The following is a 15,446-nucleotide window of genomic DNA, read 5'->3' as shown; positions in this document are numbered from 1 at the left end:
GTGGCTTGACCTGATGCTCACCGATGGGGGCTGGGCAGGGGCAGGGCTGGCAAGAGGGTGGGATCGCACAAGGGCAAGGATAGGGCTGCCCATCCTGGAAACACACTGAGGGAAACGGGCCCACCCACCCACCATCCACCACTTACCCCTCCAAGCCTCAATTTCCTCACCTGAAAAAATTGTGGTAATGACAACACCTACTTTATGCTCGTTGTCAGGAGTCCATGAATCACTTACTTGCTCATGAATTTAATCCACTCCCTCACCCATGACTTAGATAGATTTCCATGCCCATATTTCCCTCCCTTCCTTTTCTTCTTCCATCGTTTATCCATTCTATTTTTCATGATGTCTTCAGTGTGGCAGCTTCTGTTGGACGCTGGGAACCCCGAGTTGATGCAAATCCAGACTTTACCTCCAAACGACTTACTCTCATCAAGGAAACAAAGTAGAGATGCAGAGTCTGGGAATGAAGTTCCCAGCGACGGGCAGAAAGGACAGAGTTACACAGGGAAAGCCAATGCCTCTAACTACACCCGTCTTCCTTCAACAAAGTCTGCCTCCTGATCTGTGTCTAGGAAAGATGATCGTTACATTGGCTTCTCCTTCCTCTTATCCTGGACAGGATTTCAGGTGGCAGACAGAGGTCCATGCAATTTGGTAAGAAAGCTCTCTCTCTCTTTCTCTCTCTCTTTAATGTTTATTTATGTTTGAGAGAGGCAGAGACAGAGTTCAAGCAGTTGGTGGCGGGGGGGAGGCAGACGGAGAGGGAGACACAGAATCCAAAGCAGGCTCCAGGCTCTGAGCTGTCAGCACAGAGACCGACGTGGGGCTCGAACCCACGAACCGCAAGATCATGACCTGAGCCAAAGTTGGATGTTCAACCAACTGAGCCACCCAGGTGTCCTGGTAAGAAAGCTCTCTGACCAGCAGGTTAAGTGGAGAATGAGGCAAAAGATTCCCCCATATACTAAAGAAAAGGCAGAGTACTAACTTGCACTGAGCTTCCTGATAGCCAATGGGAAAAGGGAAATCTGATGTTACACAGGTTGTGATGTCCATGCGATTTAACAAATTTCTCCTTTTTTCTTTTTTTAAATGTTTTTATTTATTTTTGAGAGAGAGAGAGAACACGAGTGGGAGAGAGGCAGAGAGAGAGGGAGACACAGAATCCAAAGCAGGCTCCAGGCTCTGAGCTGTCAGTACAGAGCCCGACATGGGGCTCGAACTCACAAGCTGTGAGATCATGAACTGAGCCAAAGTCAGACGCCTAACTGACTGAGCCACCCAGATGCCCCGTTAAGTGATTTAACAAATTTCTTTAAAAAATGCAATAATTTCGTATGTGTGAGTGAGTTAGGGGACATCTTAATGAAAACAGCATTATGCATTACTATTATCACTATTACTGCTGCTGCTGCTAACAATAATCCTCACAGCCATCACGTGAAATGGACGTGATTATTAATCCCAGTCGACAAATAAGGAAACTGGGCTTCAGAGAAGTAGCATGACCTCTGAGGATCATACAGCCAGAAAGTCTGTCTCTAAGTCCTGGGATCGAATCTGCTCTGAGTTAGTTAGAGTCCCTGGTTCCACGTCTCAACAAGAAAGCCGACAAATGAGAAGAACAAAATCATTACAAATGATGATCCTTGTGGGCAGTAAGTTAGTGAGGGCCGAGGTGATTTAGAAAGGGCAGTCAGGGACAGCTTTCCTGAAGAGGTAATGTTTGGGCTGTGTTGTGAACGACAAGAAGGAATGAGGCTCGCAAAGGTGAGGGGGACGTATAATGGAATACTATTCAGTCATAAGAAGGAGTTTTTATGCTGATTCATGCTACAGCTTAATGCACCTTGAGAGCGTGATTGTAAGTGAAAGAAGTCAGACACAAAAGGCCACTTGGTGTATGATTCCATCTGTGTAAAATATCCAGAAGAGGCAAATCCAAAGAGGGGGGGGAAAAGTAGATTCGTGGTTTGCAGGGACTAGGGAGAGGGAGAAATGGGGAGAGGGTTAATGAGCACAGGGTGATGAGAAAGTTCTGGAGCTGGATAGTGGTGATGGTTGCACAGTATTGTAAATATCCTAAGTGTCATTCAACTTTATGTTGGGTGTACTTTACCACAATAAAATAAAGATGAAGGGGAAGAGAATCCCAGGCAGAAGGAACCCTAAGTTGCAAAGGCCCTGGGGCAAGAGCAGGCTTGGTATGTTCTCAAAAGAGCCAGGAGGCCAGTGAGTCCCGCAGGGACTGCTGAGACCCAGCTTCACTCCCCAGTGCCCAGAACTGTCCTTGGATGGCAGGTGGACCCCCTTCAATCCCTGACACCACAGCCAGCTGCATGTTATCGTTCCCAATTTACAGAGCAGAAAACTGAGGCACAGAAAGGGTGACTGACTTACCTCAGGTCGTGGAGCTGGAGAGCCAGGCTCCTTGGGTGTTGCACACCGTCCTGGGTGCTGGGGCTGGTCTGGAGACGTGCCTCACTCATGTCCTGCCCTTGTGGAACTCAAAGGCAGGTTAAGTCACCTGGTCGAGGTCTCTCAGCCAGCAGGTGATGGCAAGATGTAAAGCCAGGCATGTCTGACACCCAAAGCTATATTCTCCAGCATCCTACCATCGGGTTCCCTGAATATAAAGTGCTGGGAGTCACAGGGTATAGACTGCTGTGGCCATTCTGCTGGAAAAGGAAGGCAAGAGAGAACTCAGAGAAAGATCCCCTGCTGGAGTTGGACATTTTGGGGGTCGGGGAGGAGGGAATTGGTGTAGCAGAGGGAAATACGCAAAGGATTCAGACGTGGAGGCCAGAGAAGACTTGGTGTGCCTCCCACGGTGTGCTGTTACCAACTTTATGAAGCCCTGCTGTGTAGTCTGCCTATTTCCATGGTGTAAATACTCGCAGCACGGCTGATTTCAAGCCACCGATGTGAAGTCACTGAATACGAAGCCAAGAAGAGAGGCCTATTAGCATGCCATCATGCAGTAATATAGTATTTCCCAGGGTCAGGATGAAGGTTCCCAAATTCATCAGCAATCAAGATAAATTGCATTTTAATACAATATTTTTGAAAGATTAAAACTGATCCAAAAAGAAATCCACGATGGGTAAAATATAAAATTCTTATTTGTTTTCAGAAAGTTTTTAATGTTTCTTTATTTTTGAGAGAGAGAGAGAGCATGAGCCAGGGAGGGGAGAGAGAGAAGGGGACAGAGGATCTGAAGCAGTCTCTGTGTCAACAGCCAGATGTGGGGCTTGAATTCACAAACGGTGAGATCACGACCTGAGCTGAAGTCAGATGCTTAACCCACTGATCCATCCAGGGGCCCCTGTATTACCTTTATTGTAATGTAATGCATTTAAAAAAAATTTTTTTTAACGTTTATTTATTTTTGAGACAGAGAGAGACAGAGCATGAACAGGGGAGGGGCAGAGAGAGAGGGAGACACAGAATCTGAGAGGGGCTCCAGGCTCTGAGCTGTCAGCACAGAGCCCAACGCGGGGCTTGAACTCACAGACTGTGAGATCATGACCTGAGCCGAAGTCGGCCGCTTAACCAACTGAGCCACCCAGGCGCCCCGTAATGTAATGCATTTAATTGGAATTTAATTTTAGTAATTAGTAATGACTGTATGTAACACATATCCTGAAACTTGAACAACCAGGGGCCAGCACTAGCTAGACCAAGCACTTTGCTGTTTCCTGACTGTTGAGAAGCCCTGGATGGTAGAACCACGAGGAGAAAGGGACAGGGGACACAGAGGTCTAGGCCGCCTCACTTTATTTATTTTTTTTATTAAAAAAAAAATTTTTTTTTAACATTTATTTATTTTTGAGACAGAGGGAGACAGAGCATGAATGGGGGAGGGTCAGAGAGAGAGGGAGACACAGAATCTGAAACAGGCTCCAGGCTCTGAGCTGTCAGCACAGAGCGCAATGCGGGCTTGAACTCACAGACCATGAGATCATGACCTGAGCTGAAGTCGGACGCTTAACCGACTGAGCCACCCAGGCGCCCCTAGGCCGCCTCACTTGAATTCGAATTAATCAAGATTCTATTCCTGTTCTGTGTCAATTTGAATCTGCCTAGACCTCCCGCATCCCAGATATGTGGATCGCCCCAGGCCCCGCCCCCGCCTCTCCTGGCCCCGCCCCAGCTCCTCCGGCCCCGCCCCAGCCGCTCTTGGCCCCGCCCCTTCTCCTCCAGCGCCGTCGTCATGACAACCGCGTCCATACGCCTTCCGCTCCTGCGAGCGCTCCCATTGGCCAAAAGTTCGCAGCGGGCCGGTCCCGCTCACTCTCATTGGTCAGTTGATCGCGCCGGTGCCAACCCGCGTACTCTCATTGGGTGATTGGTCGAAAAGGAAGGGGGCGAGAGGTAGTTGTGTGTAGTGGGTGCAGAACTGCAGCAGCGCAGCACCCAGCAGGGAGGGAGGGGGCGACCCGGAGTCTTTGAAAGGATAGAGGTGAGGGGATGTCACATGGAGGAGAGGGACGAGAAATGAGGGGCGGTGACAGGGGAATGGGTGGGTGAGGCAGAGACGATGTTTGGGGACTCCCAGGATGTCTGTCCTGCAGGGCGATGACCACACCGGCAGGCTCTGGCACAGGCTTCGGCTCCGTGTCCTGGTGGGGCTTGTCCCCAGCGCTGGACCTGCAGGCTGAGAGTGAGTCCCGTCCCCCCCCCCCCCCCCCCCCCCCCAGGACCACATCTGACCCGGCGGCTGCCTTCCCATCCCGGCAGGCGGCGCGCAAACGTTCTCTGAGGCTCCAACGGCGGCGCCGCCCTTCCCTGGGCGTCCCAAATGGCCTTTGCGGACTACGATTCCCAGAATGCTTAGAGGCACAGCTCCCTCGGGAACCTAGGCCAGGAGTGCGAGTCCTGCTGGGAGTTGTAGTCCATCGTTCTGGGGCGGCTGCAGGGGGAGGCTCTCCAGGTCTCCAACCCGAGCCTGTGTCATCTTACTAGGTCCTCCTGTGGACCCAGATTTGCGGGAGGATACAGAGCACACGACCCCCGAGCTAGATGTACTGCTGGTGGGATCCGTGGATGGGCGGCACCTGCTTCGGACTCTGGCCCGGGCAGCTCTCTGGCCTCGCAGGAGGTTACATGTGAGCCGGGATTGTGGGGTGGGTGGCGAGAGGAGAATGAAGGTGAGTGCCCAGACTCCTGTGTTTGAAGGAAGCCAGTGTACAGGATGTCTGGGTCCTGTGGAGGGACGAGGATGGCGGCTCCCACTCCTGGGTATCCTAGGAGCCAGGGAATCATTTCACCCTGTCTTTCCAGTTCTATGTGCTTGAGAATAATCTGGAAGCTGTAGCCCGACACATGCTGATCTTCAGCCTAGCCTTGGAGGAACCTGAGAAGATGGGGCTGCAAGGTCAGTTACAAGGACCCACATTCTGGCCCCCAGCAGCTCTTCCCCACCCCGCAGGCATTCTGGCATTTCAATGGTGCAATTACACCTTTGGGTCACAGTTGCCTGTTCCATTACTCGCTCATTCATTTGATAGTCTCAGAGCCTCAGCTTTACCCACCTGTACAATGGGGCTAAATATACCACCTCCTAGAGCCATTGAAAGAATTCCGGCAGAAAATCCGCATAAACTCTCTGTATGGTGCATGACACAGGATAACCATTGAAACCCTCCTACCACAGGAGAAGTCCAAAAAAGATCAAAGGACTTCTTAAGAGGTAGTGAGTCTCCCAGATGTGGGGAAGGTTTGGCTGAGCTCAGCCAGAGCCTCCCATGGGCCTGAGTCTTCTCAGTTAGAGACATGAATCCCAGAGAGTCTGCCTGGAGGAGGCAGCCTTGGAAGTGAGATTGAAGGGGGGAGGAGGATTTGGGTGGGGAGGCAGAAAGGATAATTTCTCAGTAACAACGACTTCGGCTTAGTGCCTAGAGCAAAGTCTGGACTGAGACAGTCTGTTCAAATCCCAGCTCCAGGGGCACCTGGGTGGCTCAGTTGGTTAAGTGTCCAAGTTCGGCTCAGATCATGATCTCACAGTCCGTGGGTTCAAGCCCCGCATCTGGCTCTGTGCTGACACCTCAGAGCCTGGAGCCTGCTTTGGACTCTGTGTCTCCCTCTCTCTCTGCCCCTCCCCTGCTCACACTCTGCCTCTCCCTCTAAAAAATAAACATAGAAAAAAATTATTAAAAAAAAAAATCCCAGCTCTATTTCCTGAGTGGCCTGGGGCTAGTCTCTGCCCCTCTCTGGGCCTCAGTTTATACACTGATGCAATGAGGATCCTAGAAATTCTTTCCCCATAGAATTCTTGTGAGGATTAAAAAAAAAAATGTATATCTCCTGGCTTGTCATATAGACTTTGTTGTCATACTTATGGATGGTACTTGTCGCTAACAGCCCAGAGCCTTCAGAATACAGTGCACACATTTCACAATGCACCTTGTAGAAGGTTCTGAAACTAGAACTAATCTAATCTAACTTAAGGTATATAGTTTTCTATTATAAGATTCTTAAACAATTCATATATTGATACAGATGCATTGATACAGATGTATATGTGTGTCCAACTAAAGGCATACAGTTCTCTTATAAGATTCCTCACTAGGGGCGCCTGGGTGGCTGAGTCGGTTAAGCCTCTGACTCTTGATTTTGGCTCAGGTCATGACCTCCTGGTCGTGAGATGGAACCCTGTGTCGGGCTCTGTGCCGGCTGTGAATCCTGCTTAAGATTCTCTCTTCCTCTGCCCCTCCCACTCTCGCTCTCTCAAAAATAAACAAACAGAGGGGTGCCGGGGTGGCGCAGTCGGTTAAGCGTCCGACTTCAACCAGGTCACGATCTCACGGTCCGTGAGTTCGAGCCCCGCGTCGGGCTCTGGGCTGATGGCTCAGAGCCTGGAGCCTGTTTCCGATTCTGTGTCTCCCTCTCTCTCTGCCCCTCGCCCGTTCATGCTCTGTCTCTCTCTGTCCCAAAAATAAATAAACGTTGAAAAAAAATTAAAAAAAAATAAACAAATAGAAACCTTAAAAGAAAAAGATTCCTACTAAAATGGAATAATTTGACGCTATGGTATTTTAACATGCATAAATCTCCGTTTCCATCTCTCTCTATAACCTTTTCTTCTTTAAGGGGAGGAAAATTTAAACATGAAATTCAGGACTGGGCTCACCTGGAGGGCGGGGAAGACTAGGAGGCCCAGATTAGGTCTAAGTAATTCTTCCTGTTTGAGGGATGGATGGGGAGGGGGGGGGTCTGCCAGTGTCCCTTAGGCATGTGTGACTATAAAATAATGAGATTGCCCTACAGAAGGTATGCGTCACCCACACGGGTCTCATTTCTGGGTTCACTCCTCTGCTGTCCCCGCTAATCCAGCCCCACCTTTCCCCAGAGAGGAGCGAGACCTTCCTGGAGGTGTGGGGGAACGCGTTGCTGCGCCCCCAGGTGGCCGCCTTCGTGCGCGCGCAGGCCGACCGCCTGGCGCGCCTGGTCCCGGAGCCCCACCGCCTGGCGGAGCAGCTGCCCTGGCTCAGCCTGAGCGCCCTCAAGGTGGCGTCACCCCCCAGGATCCGGACGGCCACGGGAACAATGCACTTGGGCGATCCAAAAGGGCTTTCGTAAATGGAGGTCGAACCCCAGCTCCCCGGCGCCCACTGTGGGATGTGCGCTAGGGGGTTATTCTCAGAACTTCGGTTTCTTCGTCTGAGAAATGGGAGACTCATTCCCACGCCCCGGGATGGCAGGGAGGGTAAAGCGGGAGGAAGCGCTCTCGCTGCAGCCGCCTCTCCATCGCTCTCTCCCCACGCGTGCTGGCCGTGCAGTTCCGCGAGCGCGACGCGCTGGAGGCTGTGTTCCGCTTCTGGGCCGGCGGGGAGAAGGGTCCTGAGGTCTTCCCCATGAGCCGCCTCTGGGACTCCAGGCTGCGTCACTACCTGGGCTCCCGTTACGACGCCCGGCGCGGTGTCAGCGACTGGGATTTGCACATGAAGCTGCACGACCGCGGGGTGAGGGGCCTGGGAGGAGGGCTGGGGGCCTGGACTTCTGGGTCTGAGGGAGGAGGGGCTGATTCCCGGGTCCGGGGGAGGAAGGGCTGGGGGCCTGATTCCTGGGTCTGAGGGAGGAGGGGCTGAGGGGCCGGACTCCTGGGTCCGAGGGAGGAGGGACTGGCAGTCTGGTCTCTGAGGGAGGAGGGTCTGGGGGCCTGGACTCCTGGGTCCGAGGGAGGACGCTGGGGAGCCATATGCCAGATTTATTTAGGCTTCTGTTCATTCCTCTCCCTACCCAGGCCCGAGTCATCCACACTCGTGAGTTCCGGCGTTGGAGGGACACAGGCGTCGCCTTTGAACTCAGAGACTCCAGTGCCTACCACGTGCCCAACCGGACCCTTGCGTCTGGCCGCCTCCTGAGCCATGTGAGTGTCGACCTCCCTGCCCTGGCCGATCCTTCTTTTCGGGGACATAGGAACCGGGGTCTTGGACGTTGACCCTCCCTGCCTCTTCGCTCCTTGCTTTCTCAAGCACGGGGAGCGTGTCGCAGCGCGCGGGTACTGGGGGGACATTGCCACGGGACCATTCGTGGCCTTTGGCATCGAAGCGGACGATGAGAGCCTCCTGCGGACCAGCAACGGACAGCCAGTCAAGGTGGGCGCCTGGAGGTGCTGGGTTCTGGGAGAGGGTTTTCGAGCCCCCCCCCCCCCCATACTTTCTCAGCCCAGTCTGGAAATCCAAACTAACCCGCATCCCATCCGTCACCGCATGCCCGCGCTGGGCGTTGGGGGAGGGGTGCTGTACTCTAGGCCCTGCCGGGTCACCCTGGCCGCGCCCCTTCTCTCCCCAGACCGCGAGTGAGATCACCCAGCACAACGTGACGGAGCTGTTCCGAGAGGTGGCCGCCTGGGGGCGCCCGACAGCCAACCACGGAACCCCTGAGCAGGTGCACGGCGAGGGCCCTGGAAGCCCGGAGCGCGGTAAGCGTGCCAGTCAGCTCACCCTCTTGAAATGCGAGTTGGGTGACACAGTGGGCACATCATCCTCCGGGGAGGAGTGGGACCCGGACCCCCATCCTGGGCTTCGGGTTCCAGGGATTTCGAGCCCAGAGTGTGTACTGATATGGCCTCCAATGCCTGGACAAATGGTCTCTTGTACCTGTGGTTGTCGATTTTTCTCTCTTCTCTTTGTATTTCTCTCCCTTTCCTAAATCCTAACACCATTATTGTCATTCAGATAGAATTATTTTCTTTAAATAAATATAATTTATTGTCGATTTGACTTCCATACAATACCCAGTGCTCATCCCAACAAGTGCCCTCCTCAATGCCCATCACCCACTTTCCCCTCTCCCCCTCCCCCCACCAACCCTCAGTTTGTTCTCTGCATTTAAGAGTCTCTTATGGTTTGCCCATTCTGATAGAATTCTAATCCTACCTGCAGAAGACTAAGAGACGAGAACATTCTAACAAGGTGCTGTGTCCCAGCTCACTTTTGGAGAGACCCCGCCCCCCCTCCCCCACACCTCAATTCCGGTCTGCCTCCTTGTAACTATCCCCCAACCTGGTTCTTCCTGGATGTCCTGTGGCACCAGGAAGGGCCACCCACTCTTGCCCTCTTTTGAGTCTCAGTTGCCTAGTCTGTAAGATGGGTCTCTCTACCTGCTGGGCTGACTTTCCCAGAATTTTCCAGGAACCCACTTGTGAGGAAGGGCTTCAAGACAAGCAAAGAGTGTTATCTCCAAGCTTTGTCTGTTGTCTAACTCTGCGAGTCTTCCCCAGCTGCCCCTTCCCCGGAATTCACCGTTCACTTCCTGCCTCTCGGCTCTGCCCAAACCCTTCACCACAAGAGCTGCTACGAGGGACGGTTCCAGCTTCTCTACGTGGCCTGTGGGTAAGAGGGAGGTTCCCGGACTTCTCTCCCCCAACATCTCCTCCCTTAGGCCCAGGAATCTTGGCCCCCAGACCGTCCTCAATCAGTGGGCGGATCCCCCAGCCCCACTCTTCCCTCGGGACCTGCAAGTCTGAGCCTCAGTCCTCCCCTTTTCTCTGCCCAGGATGGTGCATCTTCTCAGCCCCGACCTCGGGGCTTGCGTGGCTCCCGGAGGATACCTGATCGTGGAATTAGCCCGGTGAGCCGGCAGAGGACAGGACAGGGAACGTCCAGGCTGACGGCCGTTAGTCAGGACCCCTAACACACCACTTCCTGGTTGCAGGTACCTGGTAGACCTGCGGCAAGAGCAGCTGCAGGGGTTTTCCGCCCGGGTCGGGGAGCTAGCTCAGGCGGCTGGATTCACCCCGCAGAACCAGGACAGGCCCTCTGAGACCTTCGCACGCTTCTACAAGTCCGGGGACTCTGCTTGCCTCCGCAGCCACGCCGCTGTGCAATCCACGACTCCGCCCCCTGGAGCCCTGGTCCCGCCCCCTGCACAATCCGCGACTCCGCCCCCTGACGCCCTGGTCCCGCCCCTTGAGGCAGGGAACCCGCCCCCGGAGGGCCTGACCCAGCCTTAGGAAGGCAAGACCCCACCCTCTGAGCGCCTCAAACTACCCTCAGAGTCTCGGGCTTCACTCTCAGAGGTTCAGGCTCCGCCCACAGGGAGTCAGACCCCAAAACCAGAGAGTCTGCCCCGACTGCCAGATACCCAGCCCCCCATCTCTGACCTCTAGTCAGGTCCCGGAAGTAGAGCCCGCCTGTAGAATACTCAGTTACACTCTCAACATTCTCAATCAGCTTCAGAGGTGTTGCTAGAATTTCAGATTACATTCCTGGGATGCTATAGTCTGTTCTTAGAACTCTAGATGGTTCTCTCAGAGTTCTCCATCCCATTCCTGAGCCTCTACACACAGCCTGGCGATCTGGCCCTGAGGCTCAGGCCCTCTGTGTGGTCCCCTTGTCGCCAGAGGTCCTGTTTTAACTGGGGTTTGGGGTGGTCTGCTCTCCAGGGCTAGTCAGCACCCACATGGTCCAAGTAAAGATTGCGGGGTCCTCTTCTCCGTGTGCCCGTGTAGCTTTCCTGTCCTCAGTCTTGTCTCCAGGGCTGGGGGAGGGGAGGGCCTAGGGTGGTCAAGAGAGGAGACCTAGTTCCAAGTAAACTAGAAGTGGGTTTCTCTGTGCTGTTGCCTGCGAGAGTCTGGGCCACACTTGGATCCTGAAATAAATCAAAATTTATTGAGTGGCTAAGAGGTTTGGGGCAGTGAAACTGACCATAGCTCTCACGGAGACTGCACTTTAGCGTGGAGGTGGAGCCCAGACTCCTGGGTCTGAGGAAGGAAGGGGCTGGGGGCCTGGACTCCTGGGTCTGAGGGAGGAGGGCCTGGGGGCCTGGACTCCTGGGTGTGAGGGAGGAGGGGCTGGGGGCCTGGACTCCTGGGTGTGAGGGAGGAGGGGACTGGGGGCCTGGACTCCTAGGTCAGAAGGAGGAGGGGGCTGGATTCCCAGGCCGCCAAGGTGGAAGGGTGATCCAGCTGGAGCATGGCCCACCCCACCCCTCACGCGCCCCAGTTATCTCGCATCCTGGGCAGGGGGAGGAGGCGGCAGCAGTATATTTAGTCTCAGTTCTCGCCCTTTATCTCAGTGTCCTCCGGGAAGCTTGGGCAGGCCGGAGGAGACCAAAGTCCCGGGGGCCTTCAAGGTCACCCCGGACGCCCCCTTACTGACCCTCCAAGCGCCTCTTGCCCCTTCTCTGCCTCCTGCAAGCCCTGGCCTGAGTCTCAGCATGGCGGACAAGTGAGTGCAGCCTGGTAACCCGGAATCCCAAGGTCCGAGGCGGCGAGAGGTGGGGCGATCTCCTGGGGTCCTGAGAGGTTGAGACCTGCGAGGCTGGGCACACGGCCTGAGAGGGGAGGTGGAGACAGGACTCCCGGGTGTCTGCACGACGGAAGTTTGGGAATCAGACCTCCTAGGACCCGAGGACGGGGGAGCTGTTGGGCTGGCAGGACAGGACACAGGCCCATGTTAACCCCTCGCTCCCGGTCTCTCTTCCTCCTGCAGCGACAATGCGGTGAGAGCAGACGCGGGCGGGAGGCGCCCGGCAAGGGAGGGCGCAGCAGGGCGGGACCTGGGGCGGGAGGCTGCAGCCCCAGGAGACCTTGTGCAGGGGGGCTGGGGAATCCGGCGGTGACGCGGCTCCGTTCCCCCAACCGCAGGCGGGCTGCCCGCCTCCCGCGCCGGCCCCGGTCCGACGCCGGTCCTCCGCTAACTACCGTGCGTACGCCACGGAGCCGCACGCCAAGGTGAGCGCCGAGCTCCACGAGTCTGGGCTCAGAGTCCGCGGAGGCTGTCTGAACCTGGGGAAGGAGGGGCGGGGCTCCGGTAGTGGGCGGAGCCAAGACTGATGGGGCACCTCGGGGGCGGAGTTTTGCCGAGGGCCTGGCTCGGATTGGTGAAAGCTGCGTATGGGCGGAGTTCCGTTGCCCATGGGAACTGCGATTGCTTAGGGCGTGGGGGGCGGTGCCTAATCAGTCAGAAGTTCGGATTGGTGGAGGGGCCTAAGGGGCGTGGCCTCCGGTAGATTCAGGGCAGGCGTTGGAGGCGGGCCGAATCTGGGCGGGGCTTGAGGGAGCGGCCGTGAGGCCCCTCTCACCGCCCGTCTTCGCCTCCCCGCCTTGATTGCTCCTTGCTCCGTCTCACCCCGACAGAAAAAGTCCAAGATTTCCGCCTCGAGGAAACTGCAGCTGAAGGTGAGGGTAGGCCTGGAGAGGGCGCCTCGGTGTCCTCACGCGGGGCGGGCAGGGCTGGAGAGTCGTGCTTGTATGGGTGGGCGTGGCCGTGTGGTGGGTAGCCCCACGAGGGGGCGGGGCCTTGGAATGATGGACAGGCCCCGGAGGGGCGTGTCTCCAGAAGACCATCCTAGCTGGCGACTGGAGGGCCGACTTGGCCGGCGCGGCTTTCCCGGTACCGCACGGCCCTCATGCGCTGCCCCGGACGGGCTGCGGTCCCCGGCCTCCCCTCCGCAGACCCTGATGCTGCAGATCGCGAAGCAGGAGCTTGAGCGGGAGGCGGAGGAGCGGCGCGGAGAGAAGGGGCGCGCTCTGAGCACGCGGTGCCAGCCTCTGGAGTTGGCCGGGCTGGGCTTCGCGGAGCTGCAGGTACTCCTCGGGGACTCCGGCCCGGCCCGGGATCCGAGGTTCCTAGTGTCCCGTCCTGCATCCTTGGGACGACTCACAGGTCTAGTCACTATCCCCCACTTCTGCTCGGGACCTTGGGGTCCAGTCTCCCAATCCTTCCCCTCAGGAGTTCAGAAATACGGCCCGCAGCTGCCTACAAGTCCCAAAAGCCAGAGGTTGATTTCTCCAGCCCCGATTCCGTCAGATTCTCAGGACCCCTGGCTCCTAGCACCCTTTGTTCCAACCGCTCCAGAGTCGGGCTTCAAACTACTCCTGCAGGATCAGATGTCCAGGCCCCCAGCCCCTCCTCCCTCAGATGCAGGAATCGGGACCCCCCCCCCGCCCCCACCAGCACCACCACATACACCACATTCCTTGACCAGGACTTGTGCCGACAACTCCACGCCCGCGTGGACAAAGTGGATGAGGAGAGATACGACGTGGAGGCAAAAGTCACCAAGAACATCACAGAGGTGGGAGGCATTGCGCAGTCTCCTTCCTTCCAGGGTAGGGTGTGGTGCCTGGGGCTGTGGTCTCAGCCTGATCTCTTGCAGCTGCTTCCGGTGGCAGACACCGAGAGACCCGGGTCAGCTCTGTGGGCCTGGCAGACAGGAGCAGAAGAATGAGTATAACGTGGTTAGGGAAGGCTGTTCCAGGCAGAGGGAACAGCATGCAGCAGCCAGGAGGTGGGAAAACAGAAGACGTGTTCTCGGAAATGTGTCGCCGGAGCGCGGAGGGTTGATGAGCGAGCTCACGCATGGCACAGGGAATTTTGTGGGATGCGTGCAGCTGGGCCAGGAAGTGTCAGTGTTTTTCAGAGATGAGGCTGGGCAGATCCGGGAGGGCTGACAGTTCCTGGATGAGGAGCTTGGATGTTTTCCTGAAGGCGGTGGGAGCTGAGGGAGGGAGAGCCTGGATGAGGCCTGGAGGGAGGTAGGAGGGAGGTGTAGGGTGCAAGAGTGGGGCTGGGGGAGGGGGGACCGGAGGAGGGCAAGTCTCCACTCCCCTTATGGCTGCCCCCAGATCGCAGATCTGACCCAGAAGATCTTTGACCTTCGGGGCAAGTTTAAGCGGCCCACCCTGCGGAGGGTGAGGATCTCTGCAGATGCCATGATGCAGGCACTGCTGGGCACTAGGGCTAAGGAGTCCTTAGACCTGCGGGCCCACCTCAAGCAGGTGAAGAAGGAGGACACAGAGAAGGTGAGTGCAGCTAGGGCCAGGAAAGGGGGTGCTCAGAGGAGAGGGTGTAGGGGGAGCACTCCTGGGGCCTAAGCTCAGGACAGATGGTACTTGGGTTATGGGGAGAAGAATCTGGCCAGGGAGCCTCAACAGGCACTGTGGAGAAAGGAAGTAGCAAGGAGTCAAAATGCGCCTGCGGTCTCCAACAGGAAGTCCCCGCTAGAGAGGAATAGAGAGAAGAATAGAGCACGCGGGAGACAAGAAGGGAAGCCGCAGGGTATCATAGGAAGTGACAAGCAAGCAAGGAGGCCAGAAGTGCCTGAGGGAGACAGGATGGGGGGGGGGGATTTGAACGGACTGCCTGAGGGGACAAGGAGTGTTCCAGAACCAGATCCCGGGCTGGACATCCCAAGGAGAGGCTGGAGGGTGGGCGGAGGATGCTTGAGAGCCCCTCACCTCTGAACCCACTCCTCCAGGAAAACCGGGAGGTGGGAGACTGGCGGAAAAACATCGACGCGCTGAGTGGCATGGAGGGCCGCAAGAAAAAGTTTGAGGGCTGAGCTGGCTGCCCCGCTGCCCTGGCCCTGAAGGCAGAAGGCGTCCCTGAGGAATAAAGCTTCTCTCTGAGCTAAGAGTGGCTGCACGTCTGCTACCGGGGCGGGGGCTTTGGTGTGAGGGAGACGGAGAAGCCACACCACACAGCAGGAGCAGGGCAGGGCCAGGGGCCGTGCGGGCATTCGCAGCTCCTCTGGGAGTGAGAATGGGGGTGCACGGAGATGCCCCGACCAAGGCCCAGAGAGAGACACGCACAGAGACACAGAGAGACTGAGTCACAGGCCCAGAGAGAGCCAGAGACTCAAAGAGAGGGAGACGAGACAGCCATTCCTAGAAAGATCTGCAAAGAAAGGGGAAATGGAGAGGCAGATGTACACAACGAAACACAGAGGCCATGGAAAGAGACAAAAAGAGGGGCCCAAGTAGGGGAAGGGCAGAGACACAGACCCCCCGGGAAGAGCTAGAAAGACACAGACACGGATCCAGAGCCAGACAGAGACAGAAACGGGGTCACAGACAGACACCAGCAGACAGATACCGAGACATGCAGATTGGCCGAGACACCCGCAGAAATGTGGAGACAAAAATGCATGGGGAGACGTGCAGAGTGAAAACCACAGAGACGCAGAGAGCTCCAGGGAGAGCCTGGAAC

The 15,446-nt window shown here is 56.2% G+C and overlaps 2 protein-coding genes across 2 annotated transcripts; both read left to right on the top strand.

The window, feature by feature from the left end:
- Positions 1–4,373: 4,373 nt before the first annotated feature.
- Positions 4,374–12,187, top strand: DNAAF3 (dynein axonemal assembly factor 3). Its single transcript, XM_086690695.1, has 12 exons — positions 4,374–4,468; positions 4,581–4,669; positions 4,972–5,114; positions 5,290–5,383; positions 7,358–7,515; positions 7,788–7,970; positions 8,252–8,377; positions 8,484–8,606; positions 8,803–8,932; positions 9,734–9,845; positions 10,009–10,083; positions 10,168–12,187. The coding sequence occupies exons 2-12, from the start codon at positions 4,585–4,587 to the stop codon at positions 10,463–10,465; spliced, it is 1,527 nt and encodes a 508-aa protein (XP_086546821.1). The 5' UTR covers positions 4,374–4,468; positions 4,581–4,584; the 3' UTR covers positions 10,466–12,187.
- Positions 12,055–14,871, top strand: TNNI3 (troponin I3, cardiac type). The gene is made up of 6 exons (XM_086690698.1): positions 12,055–12,187; positions 12,593–12,634; positions 12,911–13,042; positions 13,444–13,533; positions 14,084–14,260; positions 14,716–14,871. The coding sequence occupies exons 3-6, from the start codon at positions 12,917–12,919 to the stop codon at positions 14,797–14,799; spliced, it is 477 nt and encodes a 158-aa protein (XP_086546824.1). The 5' UTR covers positions 12,055–12,187; positions 12,593–12,634; positions 12,911–12,916; the 3' UTR covers positions 14,800–14,871.
- The last annotated feature ends 575 nt before the right edge of the window (positions 14,872–15,446 follow it).

The sequence above is a fragment of the Puma concolor genome, chromosome E2, assembly GCF_028749965.1.
Source record: "Puma concolor isolate L17-30 chromosome E2, mPumCon1.1.hap2, whole genome shotgun sequence".
NCBI classification, from domain to species: domain Eukaryota; kingdom Metazoa; phylum Chordata; class Mammalia; order Carnivora; family Felidae; genus Puma; species Puma concolor.
This window is presented reverse-complemented; position numbering and strand designations above follow the sequence as displayed.